The 15246-nt window shown below is 34.8% G+C and overlaps 3 protein-coding genes and 1 non-coding gene across 8 annotated transcripts; all 4 read right to left on the bottom strand.

Annotated features, from left to right (window-relative positions):
• Nucleotides 1-52: 52 nt before the first annotated feature.
• Nucleotides 53-3618, bottom strand: LOC9299675 (putative E3 ubiquitin-protein ligase RING1a). Of its 3 annotated transcripts, XM_002863553.2 has the most exons (10): nucleotides 3154-3618; nucleotides 3009-3042; nucleotides 2528-2586; nucleotides 2121-2202; nucleotides 1822-1942; nucleotides 1700-1741; nucleotides 1049-1600; nucleotides 837-944; nucleotides 430-636; nucleotides 53-331 (listed from the first exon to the last, which is right to left on the bottom strand). In XM_002863553.2, the coding sequence occupies exons 1-10, from the start codon at nucleotides 3464-3466 to the stop codon at nucleotides 299-301; spliced, it is 1551 nt and encodes a 516-aa protein (XP_002863599.1). In that variant the 5' UTR covers nucleotides 3467-3618; the 3' UTR covers nucleotides 53-298. The 3 variants fall into 3 exon arrangements, with proteins under 3 accessions (XP_002863599.1, XP_020871547.1, XP_020871548.1); XM_021015888.1 differs by lacking the exons at nucleotides 3009-3042; nucleotides 3154-3618 and adding an exon at nucleotides 2864-3000 and having other exon boundaries at nucleotides 76-331; XM_021015889.1 differs by lacking the exons at nucleotides 3009-3042; nucleotides 3154-3618 and adding an exon at nucleotides 2918-2989 and having other exon boundaries at nucleotides 76-331.
• A 2523-nt stretch (nucleotides 3619-6141) lies between these two features.
• On the bottom strand, nucleotides 6142-6212 carry TRNAK-UUU. Its single transcript has one exon. It is a non-coding gene; the product is annotated as a tRNA-Lys (tRNA).
• A 750-nt stretch (nucleotides 6213-6962) lies between these two features.
• On the bottom strand, nucleotides 6963-10202 carry LOC110229674 (probable serine/threonine-protein kinase At1g54610). 3 transcript variants are annotated; one of them, XM_021030341.1, is made up of 8 exons: nucleotides 10034-10202; nucleotides 9271-9772; nucleotides 8906-9190; nucleotides 8500-8817; nucleotides 8193-8420; nucleotides 7902-8117; nucleotides 7481-7813; nucleotides 6963-7390 (listed from the first exon to the last, which is right to left on the bottom strand). In XM_021030341.1, the coding sequence occupies exons 2-8, from the start codon at nucleotides 9691-9693 to the stop codon at nucleotides 7253-7255; spliced, it is 1941 nt and encodes a 646-aa protein (XP_020886000.1). In that variant the 5' UTR covers nucleotides 9694-9772; nucleotides 10034-10202; the 3' UTR covers nucleotides 6963-7252. The 3 variants fall into 3 exon arrangements, with proteins under 3 accessions (XP_020886000.1, XP_020886003.1, XP_020886009.1); XM_021030344.1 differs by lacking the exon at nucleotides 10034-10202 and adding an exon at nucleotides 9864-9990; XM_021030350.1 differs by lacking the exon at nucleotides 10034-10202 and adding an exon at nucleotides 9876-9990.
• A 1553-nt stretch (nucleotides 10203-11755) lies between these two features.
• On the bottom strand, nucleotides 11756-13039 carry LOC9301448 (dormancy-associated protein homolog 2). Its single transcript, XM_002863552.2, has 3 exons — nucleotides 12771-13039; nucleotides 12282-12471; nucleotides 11756-12081 (listed from the first exon to the last, which is right to left on the bottom strand). Exons 1-3 carry the CDS (start codon nucleotides 12886-12888, stop codon nucleotides 12045-12047), a joined length of 345 nt encoding a protein of 114 aa, XP_002863598.1. The 5' UTR covers nucleotides 12889-13039; the 3' UTR covers nucleotides 11756-12044.
• Nucleotides 13040-15246: the final 2207 nt, after the last annotated feature.

Here is a 15246-nt window from a genome sequence, read left to right as displayed (position 1 = left end):
CCAACCACACCTCTTCTCCATTGTAAAATGAGGCAGTAGTAAAATCTTCCTGAGATCTGAGACATGACTGATATATATAGTAAAAAACAGAGGTTTTCCTTACAAAAACTTGCTCCGGAAAATACTAAGCAACGTCTACAATGAATACGCAAAGAAAAAAGTCTGTCACAAATGAAAAACTTCCTAAAACTAAAAACCAACTGAGATATATAATCTAGCAAACGGATAAACAAGCCCTGATCCATCTGTTTATATATTATACATTGTTCGCAGTACGTCCATTAGGCTCCAAGTTTCTTCACTCGGTTTGCTTCTTCCGATAAGCTATGATCTGAAGGCACAAACCAAATAAGGAAAAAGTCTCAGAAAGTTGAATCATACTTAGGTTAGAATGAAAGATATATAGACACAAATTATTATTGACGCTACCAAATGTTGTTCATGGCTTGAAATGAAATCGACTTTGAGCCTTGAAAATGTTTCATTGTCTTCCAGACTTTGCATCTCATCTTTGGATGTTGCTGCTGAAGCTGGAGTCACTACAGGAAGATTCTCTATTGCCATATCTTCTCCTCCTCTTCTTGTTGCCAACAATTCAACCTCTTCAGTCTTCAAATGCATCTGAAGTGCTACGAACTATTCAACATTGAAAGTTCACAAATATATTAGCGTATTTGATACTGAAATCATCTTTGTTACAGAATCAAAATGACGATCTTTCACATCAATGTAACACACCTTCTATGTATGAAAAAATCACCACTTTCTACTGTGACAACTTGTCTGATGTTAAGAGAGAGGGAGAGAGAGAGAGAGGGAAAGAGATGAGTACTCACTTCACGGAGCTGTTTTACAAGCAAAGTGGGTCGGCAACAGAGATATGGCTGTGGTAAGTCTGGTATACATTTTGTATCCAGCGAGACAAGCTTGACATGAATATCCAACTGCAGAGAAAGAAAGATTTAAGTTTAGTCAAAATCCAAACTAACTGCAATCTAAAACACAGGTCATCAAGAAGAAGAGAATCATCGCTTCTTTTCTTTGGTACCTCAACGCTAGATCCATCTATGCTGCTACGTAGATATTCAACAAGCTTGTTCACACGAGCATTCCTCACACTCTTACTACTACCTCCTGAAGTACTATTCCCATGCCTTGTGTTACTCCTTGTCCCGCCTCTTCCCCAAGCCAGTATCTCTTGATTCCACACAAGCCCGGGAGATATTCCTTTGCTGTCTCTGTACACTTCTGTGTCATTATCTGCACAGTTACCATTGTTTTTGTTTGCACCAGAAGAAGAAGGGTGTTGTGTTGAACGACTTGTAGATCGTTTTCTACGTTTCTTGTGCCGGACTTCTGTACCACGCTCATCTGAAGACGAATCTTTGTCTCCTCCTCTGTTGTTATTATCATCATTATTATCATCCTCATGGGCTTCTGATGCGTTTTGTTGTTCCATGTTTCTGCAGTTCCGTCTCCTTCTGGAGCTACTAGCAATACGCGGTGATCTCATTAAGACGGCTGCCTCTTTACCCAAAGATCGTCTTTTCACAAGAGCCTCAGATTGTCGTTGCGAAATTTGAGCTATAGATGCTTGAATCTACACAAAAGCCATAACAAGGTGAGTAAATATATTTTAAGAAAATAGCTCCAACAACAGTCAAAAAGGTAAATAACAACATTATCCATGGTATTCGACCTGCTTATTACGAGCCATTTCATCTTCGTGAAAAGCCAGTTCCTGAACCAAAAAAACAAAGCGTTTTAACAGCAACAATCTCTCCAAAATAAACAAGCAGAAAAAATATGTTGATGCTTTACCTCTTCCTCATAACTATCAATATTGGTGAATAAAGCTGCAATAAGAGCATCAAACTTTGGGTCGTCTCTTAGAGAACGCCGGCTTGCACAATGCTTCCTGCAAGCAGGACATTCGTTGTTCCTGCAATAGCAATTTCAGTTATTATATAAACTCAGACCAAATCTTTAGAAAAGCCAACACTTATGGCTCTCAAGAGAATGATGAACATGTAACCGGAAAGTGGCATAGAACTGACAAGCAAGAAAAAAAACTAAAACAACAAAGATAAGACTAAGACCCAAACAATATGAAGTCATACCCCAATCGCATGGACTTATCAATACATTCCCTGCAGAACCTGTGAAGGCATTCCATCACAGTCCTTGTTTTCTTTATAATTCCTGGAAACAGGACAACAAGAAACTCGTATCATTCAGATGTAGCATACTGTACTAATGTAGCTTAAAAATAGAGTGTGAAGGACTTGCAGCGGAAGAATAATGAAAAGATAGAAAAAATTTCCCTCAATAATAGAGACAAGTTTAAACATATTCTCTGCGAATTATCTACAAGAATACGATATGCAAAGACGCAAGAATTTCATGCCGACTGAAGAAAGTAACGGGCTTTCGAGCTTTAGCAAAAGTTTCGTTCCCAACGAGGATGCTGTAAGATTAACATAAGTGACTGACTTGAATTGAACATATACAGTACGAAACGAAGTACCTAGGCATATTGGACACTGCACGTCTTTACGGATTTCCCCTAGATCAATTTCCATAAATCTGCATGAAAAAATCCAGTCAACAATCAAGCAACAAAGATCAATCCAACTTCTTTATTCCACTGTAAAGAATCTAAAAGGTAAAGCTGACTTAAACAGGATCTTCTAGATGCTACACTAAAAGATGTTAAGTTAAATGGAAGATGAATCATTCTGAAGATCAACCTCCACACTGAGTAATCAAGCTAGAAACTTTACATTATTTAACCACAAGAGCTGCAATACTACAGGAATTACAACATGCAAGTGCTAAGAAGATGAATCAACAGATTACTAACTCAAGCAGAGAAATTGTAACATGTAATTGAATAGAAGTAAAGAACTGTTGAAACCAAGGAATTGAAATTGGAGAAGAGAACCCATCACAGTAAAACACATCTGAACAGAGAGTAGAGAAAAGAAAGAGAAATGAGAGAATCATACTCTGATTGGTCTCCTGATATAGAAGATTTAGAATCTGAAACATAAAAAAAAACAAATCAATCACATGAACAAACACATTCTCTCTCACATTTAAGCGTGATTCACGTTTCCACGAGAGTAGAAACTATAAAAAACAATCCTTTACCTTCTTCTTCTTCGTCTTCCTCTTCTTCTTCTTCTTCTTCTTCTTCTTCTTCTTCCTCTTCCGCTGCTTCTTCTTCCTCTTCTTCTTCCTCCTTCTCGTCACCATCTTCTTCCTCTTCTTCCTCGGCTTCGTTGGGTATCATCACTTCTTCTTCTTCTTGCTCCGTTTCGTCGTGTTTCACTTCCTCATCGTCTCCTTCTTTCTTCTCAGCCTTGTCTTGTGGATCCTGTTCAGCTTGCGGGTTAAATTGGTCGCGTGGTTGGTCTGCCACATCGGGAATCTCAGCCGACGAGAAGCTCTTCGACACAGACATTGTAGGGACACAGTGAGTGAAGATCTTCTTCAACGAGCTCTCTAAGAGAAACCCAAAAGGCTCTCTCTACGTCTCTCTCTATTCTTCTTCTTCTCTGCTTCGTTTGTGTTTTTTTGGTTCGGTGCCGATATACACGAAAAAAAAAAGAGAATGAAATTGGACAAAGAGAAGGTGAGAGATTTAGTCCCTTTTTGCCATTTTCTGCAGTTTAATTAATATATCCTAATTATATTATTTAATCGGATTTTAAAAAGAAAAATCGTTATTAAAATCCTCAATTTAGTAAAAACGTTAAATTAAATCTTTAATTTCCGACAAAATAAAATAAATATCAAACTTATGTTGATTTTCTAAATAAATACCAATTTTTCATTTATCTGGCCATATTAGGCATGACGTTAAGTGGATTAATATGTTCCGTTAACGGAATTAATTTTCTGTTAACATATATGTTAATTGAAAACGACATCTTTTCCTATATTAACAAAACGACCTCGTTTTGTTGTAACGATCGAACTAAATTCCTAAATTCAAATCGAGCAAAATCCTTAACCCTAAATCTTTAAATGATTTGAAACTCGGGATATTATTGAAGAGTTACAATAAAACGACATCGTTTTATTGTAAGAGGAAATGCTGTCGTTTTCAATTAACGGGTCTACTAACTAGAAAATAACCCTGTTAACAGAATCTGTTAACCCACTTAACATCATGCCTAATATGGTCAGGTCAACAAAAGTTTGGTATTATTTAGAAAGTCAACATAAATTTGATATTTATTTCGTTTCGTCGAGAGTTGAGATTTAAATCAACGTTTTCAATAAGTTGGAAATTTTAATGATATTTTCCCGATTTTAAAAGGGTTTTGTGCAACAAAAAAAAAATTGAAAATCGTTAACTTTTGCAATTTTACCTTTCATCTCCAAAAAAATATAGAATAATCCTATGAAGTCAAAAATAATACGCAATATTTTCCTTAGATCATCTCCAATGTATTTCCCTATTTTTGTCTTTAAAACAGAGGAACTCTATAATAGAGATGAATTTTACTCCAATGTGTTTCTCTATTTTTTCTTCTAAAAATTTTAACTCTATTATAGAGGAAAAATATAGAGAAAAAAATAGAGATCCTCTATATATAGAGCAAAAAATAGAGATCTCTATTTTAGAAGTGAAAATAGAGATGGGTTGGAGTGAATTTTATTCTATAATAGAGTATAGAAGATAAAATAGAGGTGGGTTGGAGATGCTCTTATACATATATTATAACCTTTCACTGTCACATGCATTTGATTTTGAAAAATTCTAAAGGTAGAATTGAACTCATTGTCTCGAGAACTTCGATTTGATATATTATTTCTCAAACTTTTAAAAATTTGATAATAGCGAAAATAACTATATTGAATATTCTGTATTTTTTTGAGATAGAAGATAAAGTTGCAAAATTTGGCAGCTTTATGGGTTTTTAGCACAAAACCCGATTTCAAACTAAAATAAATCAAGTTTCCCTTTTCTGCTTAAATGCGATAAAATATCAAATGTAATTGTCAAATTTGATTGAAAGAGTCTATAATATAAAAGTTTGTATAGCATCATCTGACTAATTGATTTCAATTTATTGGTAAATCAAAAATATTTACACTTTCTTAGTACAATCTAAATAATTTTTATACAATTATTAGGGTGGTAAGCATCATCTGACTAATTGATTTCAATTTATTGGTAAATCAAAAGTATTTACACTTTCTTAGTACAATCTAAATAATTTTTATACAATTAGGGTGGTAAGTGATCGAAATCAAACATGATGGATTAAATTATAATTTTGACCGATAGGAAGGACTTTCTAATTGTCTTGGGTCGTCAGAAAATAATTTACTCAATAATATATTTAACCGCTAATTTAAAATTTTAATTAAACCCACTTGCTCACTTGCCAAAGCCCATGCTTAAATAACTAAATTGAATTTTTGACGAGTAATGGAAAAAGAAATAAAGTGACTAAAAGTCTAAAACAAAAAAAAAATCTCAAAAATGACGTACAAGCAGCTATAACAGACGCTTATGAATGGAGTCCAGGACAAAGGAACACAAACCAGAGGACAGTCCCTACTAGACACATACCAAGCAGGTGGGAGAAACCAGAACAGGGCTACAAGAAGTGCAACTATGATTGTAATTACAATCAACATGGAATGGATTCAAAAGCAGGCTGGATTCTCCGAGATTCCAAAGGTTTCTATATTGAAGCTATTCAAAGCAGAGGACGAGTTTGTAATTCACCATTAGAAGCGGAACTTCAAGCTCTATTGATGGCCATGCAACATACTTGGATTCGAGGCCATAGGACAGTTATTTTTGAAGGAGACAATAAAGAAATCCCTAAACTGATATTGGGAGAAACAAGAAACTTTGATCTTCACAATTTGGTTCGTGAAATTCAATCATGGCGGGAACGTTTTATGAGTACGAAAATCATTTGGGCGCCTCGGGATAATAACAAAGCAGCTGATCGTTTAGCTAAAGAAGTCATTCCAAATGAATCTTCTTTTGTATCTCATTTTTATGTTCCAAGATTCCTTGTACAAGTCGTCTATGAGGATCACATTTCATCTTTCTAATAAAGAGATCAGCGTTTGATGTTAAAAAAATAAAATAAAAAAATCACAAAGCTTCGCCGTCTGTGGGATCGAACCCACGGCCACGTGGTTAAAAGCCACGCGCTCTACCACTGAGCTAAGACGGCTATTTGCCTTAACTATTCACTGTTTAAATAGTAGCCTAAAATACTTTCTCTTAATTGTATTATATAAGAACAAGAGAATGGGCCAAAATTGGGTAAATAATGAGGCCCAACAAAAGAAACATGTAACCAAATAAAATCAGTCCGAACTGGAATTGTACTTGTGTCCAAAACAGAGTTAAGATTTTGTGTCTTTTTTAGTCAAATAGATAAATTTAGGGTTTCTTCTCAATATCTTATAAATAGCTCATCTTCCTCCATTCTTTCTAATAACCATCCGATTTCTTCTTCTTGTTCTTTTTTTTTTTTCTTTGATTTCTCAAATTCTTCTTCTGCAGTTTCACAAATTCAAATTGGTCTGAAGAATGTGATGAAAGTTGTCGATTATATGTGATGATTCTTAGATTCAATTGATCGATAAAAACTTCAACTCGCTACGTTCTTTCTGATTCTTCATCCCTTTTTATACAAAACAGTTTCCATAAGCTTTTTTTTTTTTTTTTTTTTTTTCAATTTTTGGTTATTTTAAATATAAATTCATAAAAGATAACATGTTGGAGAAATATGATGATAATAATCAGTAAATATCTTAGGACACCTTCTGACACAGTTTACTGTGTATGAGAAAGACTTGTTAATCTGATTCTCCATATGTTTTTCTTTCAAATCTTTATCAAACTGTTTTAATATCTTCAATATCCTTTTATCAGAATCTATTATATAATCATGAACAGAATACCAAAAACATATATGTATATGTAATGTACACATCTCTGTAATATATGAAGAAGTGTACATACATGTATGTACACAAAAAGACCAAACTCTATGATGAGTCTGTATAAATGTTATACACATCAATCTATTATAATCACAGAGCTTAGCTTTTTATAAGCCAACAATATTTAATCTCTATAATACAAACAAATTTTTCAAAATCTAGGAACCAGATAAGACTCTTCTTGATACAACAAGACTTGAATGGTTCTCTGTTTTTGTCCTCTGATGATAAAGATTCCAGCAAAATCATTCTGATACATGATTTAGTTTCTGCATTGTTTTGCTTTCTGTCTGGTGAAATCTTGGAGCTGTCGGTCGTGTTCTTCCAGCATTTGATCCACTTTTCTTGGCTGAGCCAGTAATGGACCGGACATATACATTTTGTTATCCCCTGAATCATACTATAGTGTATACAGAGAGATAAAGGACAATGTAAGTCAAAGACAGTTTCTGAATTGAGGGAAAAGAAAGAATCTCGTGAGATCACTTACCCAAGAAGGGTCATTAGGGATTTTGATTTGCCTTTTACTATTATCCATAGTGTCAGCTCTGTTGAATGCTCTCAATTCCTTCTTTTGCTGATCCATGATTTGTTGATCTGAGCCAACATAACCACCTCCTTGTCCTGCTGAGTTAGCTCTGTATGAAGGTATTCTAGGGGCTGCATTGTCCTTCACGTTTGTTAAGCGACTGAGATTCCGGTTTTTCATCATCGGACCTGAGTGAGAGACTCTTCCGCTTGTTGGATTGTTGCAGGTCATGTCTTTTGTATTGTGCATTTGTCTTTGCGAATTACCCGGAACACAGCTTCTTAGATAAGGATTCTGTATTGGCCAACAAGTTTTTTTAAAGTTAAGATTCTGATGGATCAGAGGCAACACCGAACCATAGCAGATCGAGCCTTTCTATTACCTCCACAGCTGTTGAAAGTGATGGATTATTAGCTTTTACTGGTGGGATAAGTTTTCTTTCGTGTGATCGTCTTGTTTGCGAGTCTTGTCTCTCATTCTTCTCCTGGGTGGGTCGTTGCCTTTTCGCGTCATCACGGATTTTAGCATCAATCTCTTTGCTGGGAGGATACTTTGGTAGAGAAGATGGATCACAAGCAAACGGCTCTGTTCTGAAATACTGATCCACAAGAACTGTGTTACTAATCACAATGCTTGTTTGAATAACAAAATCAAACATAAGTTAAACATGTACCTCACTCTCAAGAGCTCTAGCTGCAGAGCCTCTCTGATCGGGATCTATGGAAAGTAAAGCCTCCAAAAGCGAAAGAACATTCATCGGCAAGTCCTTAAACATCTCTGTTACACGTCGACCATATGGAAGTGCGGGTCTAAACGCAGCTGAAGGTGGTAGTTTCAGTTTCCTCCAGTAATCTTCTGTTGGTGAACCACATAGCTTGAAAATTTTATGCAGTTGCTCTACCTAGAAAAGATTAAATTATAAGTCAGATTTTAAGCTTATGGGTAGATGGGTTCTAGATGGATTTAAAGAGTGTATGTACCTCGGTTTTTCCTGCCAGGATCGGTTTCCCGGAGTATAATTCACCTAAGATACAGCCTGTGCTCCACAAATCAACCCCAACACCATAATGACAAGCTCCAAGTAGAAGCTCTGGGGGTCGATACCAAAGAGTCACAACACGGCTAGTCAATGGAACGCAGTTCTGTGGGTCGAAAAACGTTGCTAACCCGAAATCTGCAATCTTCAAGATTCCATTACTGTCAATCAGTAGATTTGATCCCTTGATATCACGATGCAGAACACCACGACTGTGACAATGATGAAGCCCGCTTAGAAGTTGTTGCATATAACATTTAACCTAAGCAGCAAAAGAACAATTTGATTGATGTCTACACAAGTTGATATACTGAGAAATAGGACACGTAAAAGCGTAGTAAAGGGATAACCTGAGGCTCTGAAAACTTGATACCGGGTATCGAAGCAAGTCCGACGAGATCATGATCCATATACTCAAAAACCAAATACAGAGAAGATGAAACAGAGGCAGTGATCAAGCCTTCTAATTTAAGTACATTAGGATGATCAAGCCTTCGCATTACTATGATCTCTCTCGCCATAAACTTAACACTCTCTAAATCGCTAAGATCAAACCGGACTCTTTTAAGCGCAACAATCTTGTTATTAATAAGATCACGAGCCTTGTATACACTGCTATATGTACCTTGGCCAATCTGCATCCACACAAGAAGCAAGCATTCATTAAACAAGATCATCACCAAATCAAATCGGATCGAAAAGGCGAATAACTTACTTTCTCCAATTTCTCAAAGGTACTAGCACGTCGTGGAGTCCAATTCACAAGTGCCTCACCAGCCACTGAGACTAACCAAGCTGGCCATCCTGCAGCCAATTCAGCTTCCTTTGAAACGGCTTCAGGACCGGGTCGAATCACAACACTAGGTTCTCTCTTCAACTCCTCAGGTGGATGATCATCATCTTCATCTTCATCTGTATCACCAATCTCAGCAATCTCCTGATGTTTCTCAGAAAACCTACTTGAACTGAACTTTTCAGATTCAATCAACCTAATTTTATTCGACCGATCTTGCTCCTCTTTATTTTGGCTAGAATCATCAATCCTCGACGAATTGATCCTCGAAGAACGCTTCTCTAATGATTCTTTCCATGGTGGATTCCTCTTTGGTGACTTCTTCTTAGAGATTATGCAACCCATAACGAATCAACAACAACAAGAGCAGCTCAAAATCCAAATCCCTAATTCATCCATAACAAAGACAACAACTTCACCATCCCTGAACACACACAAAGCCAAAAAAAAACAAAGACTTTGATGTCAAATTCAAAATCCAAAGAAAACTGAACCCAATTAAGAAAAAACCAAACCAATTCACACACTGTAGAACCCTAATTCCTCCATAGCAAAAAGACAACAACTTTCAATTGCTCAGCAAAGAAAAGAACGATCTTGATGAAAAATTCAATCTGATGATCAAATTGAAAGACTTTAAAGACAAACCCATGAAAGGGGAAGTGGAATAAGTGAGGATTTTGACCTTTTGGGGGAGAGACAATATTCAAGAGCAAGTGATGAAGAAAGGCTAAGACTTTAATGGAAGATGGAGATTGGAGAGAGGTATACGCAAAAATAAAAGTAGATTGGATTGTTTTTTCTTTGTTTCAGATTGGTATCATTTGACCGAAGAAAACACTGCATTGACACAGAGAGAGAGATGTGTATATAAACAATCTATATCTATACATACATATATTTCTGCAAACAGCTAACATAGCCGCCAACGTCAACGGAGAGAGATTTTTCTCCATCACTTATTTTCTTGGCTAAAATTAATTAATTCATATCTACTTCTTTGGAAAATAATGAGTTAAATGTTTATTTTTGCATACATTAATTGGTTTCAGTATTTATATACTTATATAATAATAATAAGTATATATAAAAAAAGGGGCTTTTGCAAAAATGCCACTTTTTCAATGCCACTTTTCAAAAATATCCTTTTTAAAAACCTTATAAAAAATGCTCTTAAAAATATAAGATTTACCCAAATATGTATGTAATATTATTAAAACATACACAAACTACATTTCTATGTATCTAAAATCTTATAAATACTTATAAATACCTTATAAATGCATTTTAAATACCTTTAAAAACTTTTAAAATATCTTGTAAAACTTTTGAAAAACCTTAAAAATCCTTTAAAATAACCTGTAAAACCTTTAAAAACACCTTATAAGACCTTATAAATACTGGATCGAGTCTTCAAGTAGTAGTTACAATCCATAAGTACCTTATAAACCTAATAAAACTTTATAAAAATTTCAGATTTAAAAAGGGGCATTTTTGAAAATGGACATCTAAAAAGGGCATTTTTGAAAAGGGACACACCAAAATGGGTATTTTTAACAATTTCTCCAAAAAAAAAAGCTAGGATGTGCATTATATATGTAGAGTCAATTTGGTTGAAGACTATATGTGGAGAAATTTTTTAAGTAGATGATAATAAGAAAAAAAAAACAAATTTAGTAAATAGAAATAAAACAAAATGAAGATTTTCATAGTTCCAATTTTATCATTTATTAAACTCTTTTAGAATAATAAAAACTCTTTTATAATAATAAAATTTTCTATGTATTTGTTATTTAACTTTTATTTGGAATAATAAAAGTTTATCATAACATGTTATTTTTAGTAGATGTTTAATTGATCATAATATCATATAGTATTTTAACAAAAACTAATCATATATTCGAAATCTTAAACTCTTAGATCTATCTAAAAATTTGGATTCCTACTTAAAAATAACATGTTACAAGAAAAATATCGTCCTTTTTAACTTTTAGAAAAATAAAAGATAAAAGAAGGTAAAACTATTCAATTGCGTTTAAAAAGAAGATAAACAATCATTTTGTTTACTTTTGCTATTATTAATATCATGTTATCCCACTAATCGGAATTGGCTATGGATCGAGTCTTATCGATCTAAAGAAATTAAAAAAAAAATTGCTTCTGAGTTTAATGTCATCCAACCTAACTCTTCTTATAGATATAACTTGGTTGTGTAGGACTCTAGAAATGTCAACTAGGTCATCCAACCTAACTCTTCTTATAGATATAACATGGATGAGTAATAATTATAAATTTTAGATGTCAAAAGAGAAACGGGTTTTGGGATAGTCTGATGTCAGAGACAACATAATGTTTAAAATATTGCAACACTACATTCAGAGTTAGAATCGTATTTGAACCATAAAAGGTATCCACGAGCTAATTAGTTTGATTGCTATAATGGAAAATGTAAAAGAATTAATTGAACGCTATGCAAAAGTTAGAAACGTCTTTTTGGACCATAAAACTGTATTTGCAAGCCAATTTTGATTGTTTGAAATTAATAAAGATGATGATTTCGTCTTTCGAATTTATTTAAACATTAATTATACGGCACATTCAATTGATTATTAACCGTCTTGAAAATCGAAGTTGACGATTTAATTTTATGAAGTCTTGATTTATTAATTTGACGGTTCGTTGATAAATGGTAAGCTTCAACGGTGCTTGCTCCTGCTCTCGTTGCTATACATCCTGTCGTGCAGCAACAACAACTATAATTTTTGCAATCAATAAAAAAAACTAATTGCAATTTAATTATAAGCTTTGTAACCCTTAAAACCCAATATTAAATTGACAAAAAAAAAAATATCTTTTAAAGTTAATTTAATTATAAGCATTGTAACCCTTACATCCAACTACTCTATAAAGTTGATACTAATATAATAATTTACCAATCATAAACCGTTGGAGAATTAGGATGAGAGGGTTTGTCAAAGACATTAGCACCAATCTCCCTTGTGGTCACATTACTTGCCGGATGAAATACACTCCTCCACACATCCACTTTCCGACCAGATCCTGGTGTCACCGGAGTAGCCGGACTCGCCGGAAGAGATACCGATCCGGCCACTGACATTCCTTCTAAACCCCCACATATGTAACATTCCGATTAGAACAATTTATAGATTAAAATGATATTACAATTAGAATAATATGATATGATTAAATTATTGACTGTTCCAAAATTTTACCTTTCATCATGAATGGTAACCATTCTTTGGGGAAAATTTTATTGTTAAAAAAAGTTAAAAGAAATAAATCATCTACTATATTCAAGAAGAATTAGTAGAACAAAAGTTTTCCTTTATTATCCTAAATATATTCATTTTTTTCTAACTAATTCCGCTAATGCTTACTATTTCTTAAATATTTTGGTTCACCTGTGGTATTGTTCAAGCTAGTTAAACCGGTGGAGATTCGCCGGAGATGGCCACGGCCACCGGCTTCAGGTCGAGGACCAGCCACAACGTCATCCCATAGGTTTTCAAGTACACCCATATTTTCTTTTGCTTAGAGAGATCTTCTTTTTCATGTCTCTCCTTTAAATACTTGACATGATCGGTTTGGTTTGATTTGAATTGGTCCGGTTTAGGAGATTGTGGGAGCTGGTCTCTTGCAACAATTTGTCCGTGTCCTTTGGAGATAAATTTGAAGCTTTCAAGAATTTCAAAATTAGATTTACTTTTCACTTTCAGCCAGCCCCGGCTCAATATATTTGAGAGTCTTAGGGCAAAAAAATTTTTTTTTGCCTATTATTATATACAAAGAGAAAATTTACTTAATTTTAAAAAATTTTGCGGAATTTTTATAGTAAAAATTGTTATTTTAAAAATTTTGGACATTTTTATACATTTTCTTATAAATAATTAGGCCTCTTAAAATATAATTTTCATATTAATAATATTTTTAAAAAATATTTGGGCCTTTTTTATATGCAAATTTTTTTATAAAAAAAAAAAGCCCCGGGCCGTCATACCTCCATCTGAGCCGGGGCTGCTTTCAGTTCTCGTATATATATACAAACAATATTTGTATACAAATTAATTAAAGCGTACCTTTTTAAATTAAATCATAATCATTTCTTATGTTCCTCTCTTCTCTCAGCTTTTTAGCTCTCAAGCTTCTTAAACAGTACTCCATCTTTAGGGAGAAGGTAAAAGTAAAAAAACAGAGAGTTGAAAACGTGAAACGCTATATTTAACTTAGAGATAAAACAGAGGAAAACAGAGTTTTACAGTACCGTTAGTACTTGAAGGCTCTTTACTTGGGTGTGAAGATGCATCTTTCTCTATGAGTGTCCTTGTCAAGGGTCTCCCGGATGAACCGTAAGATAATCGAGACCCACTAAAAAACCTTTCAACGCTACAACGAACTAGTAATTAAGCCAAACATCGTTTAATACTAAATGAGATAGATCCTAGACATAACCAAAGAGCTCAACCCCGAACTAACAAAGTAATATAGTCGAGGAAGAGAAGCAACAGCCCAAACGAGGGAGACGACAGCCCAAACGAGGTAGACAATTAAACATGAGCAACTGATGAAACCAGATCGAAAGTGGATACAGTCTGATCAGATCAACCAGGGAACACAACTTTGTCCTCTCTCTCAAAAAGCTTATATTATTATGCATGAAAATAAATAATTCGAGCTCATAACCGTGACTTATTCCTGGTTCTGGGAATTATTAAGAGAACCGGAATAAACCGAGACATTCCCTAGGTTTAAAAACCTTAATTACTACAAAATAGAGTTATGGTCACCAATTCTCGCCCGTAACAAGTGGTGGTGGTGACTCAGCATGATTGGAGAGAGTCTCATGCCTTTGGGATAGCGAATTAACACACTTCTCACGTTAGTAGGTTAGGCGTGATAGCACATCCTGGACAAAAGAATGGTCTTAGTGCTGCTAGGATGACTGATCATCTCAGAGGTCAAGATGCTGATTCAGCCGCCAAGGACGACTAGAGTTAAACATGCACTATGTTTCTCGTTTTCTTTATTTCCCGTTGTTGACTGTGTTTTCTTTTATATTATGCATGAAAATAAATAATTCGATCATTACTGTAACTTAGTCCTGGTTCTGGGAATCATTGAGCTAACCGGAATAAACCGGGAAAAGGTTTTCCCTAGGTTTAATGAAAAACCTTTTAAGTATTAAACGAATAGAGAATAGGTCACCAATTCTCGCCCAGATCAAGTGGTGGTGACTCAGCATGACCTGAGAGTCTCACCAGGGTTCGAGTAATTGGTACCCTCCCGCTCATTGTAACTGTTTCGCTTCTCTCCTTCCAAACGAGAGTGTCTGGTGTTGTGGGAGATGAATGACAGAGGAGTTTAGGCCACCGTAAGTGGTTTCAGCAACAACCTCCGTGGAGTTTAATCTCCCGGACGTGCTAAAACTACCCTCGTCTGGTCTTGGGATTGTCTATCACAGAGAATCATGCCTTTGGTGGTAGGCGAATTGAGGTAATCCAAAGTACCTCTTTTTATTTTATTTTTCCAAATTAGATGGTAGATGATATAATGCTCTATATGATAAAGACCTATTTGCTAGTAACGGTTACAAACGCTGTTGATCGCTGCCGATTTCAGCAACTATTTGATTTACATGTGGTATTCTTTAAGCAACGTTAAGTTTTAGTCCAAAAGTGGGTTACAAACGCTGTTGATGCCAGCGTGTCTTAGCAAAGGCCATGAGTTAGATATATACATATATTGAAACAAAACAGGAAACGGTATATTCATAACCTAATTGGAGAATTAAAGTCCCAAGTCGAGAACACTAGTACGTAGTAAGGAACATAAACTCATGATGGTTTCTGAAATTATGAAGTGCCATCTTTACTTTGAAAA

The sequence above is a fragment of the Arabidopsis lyrata genome, assembly GCF_000004255.2.
Source record: "Arabidopsis lyrata subsp. lyrata unplaced genomic scaffold ARALYscaffold_8, whole genome shotgun sequence".
NCBI classification, from domain to species: Eukaryota; Viridiplantae; Streptophyta; class Magnoliopsida; order Brassicales; family Brassicaceae; genus Arabidopsis; species Arabidopsis lyrata.
The sequence above is the reverse complement of the archived record's forward strand: the minus strand, read 5'-3'. Positions and strand labels throughout refer to the sequence as shown.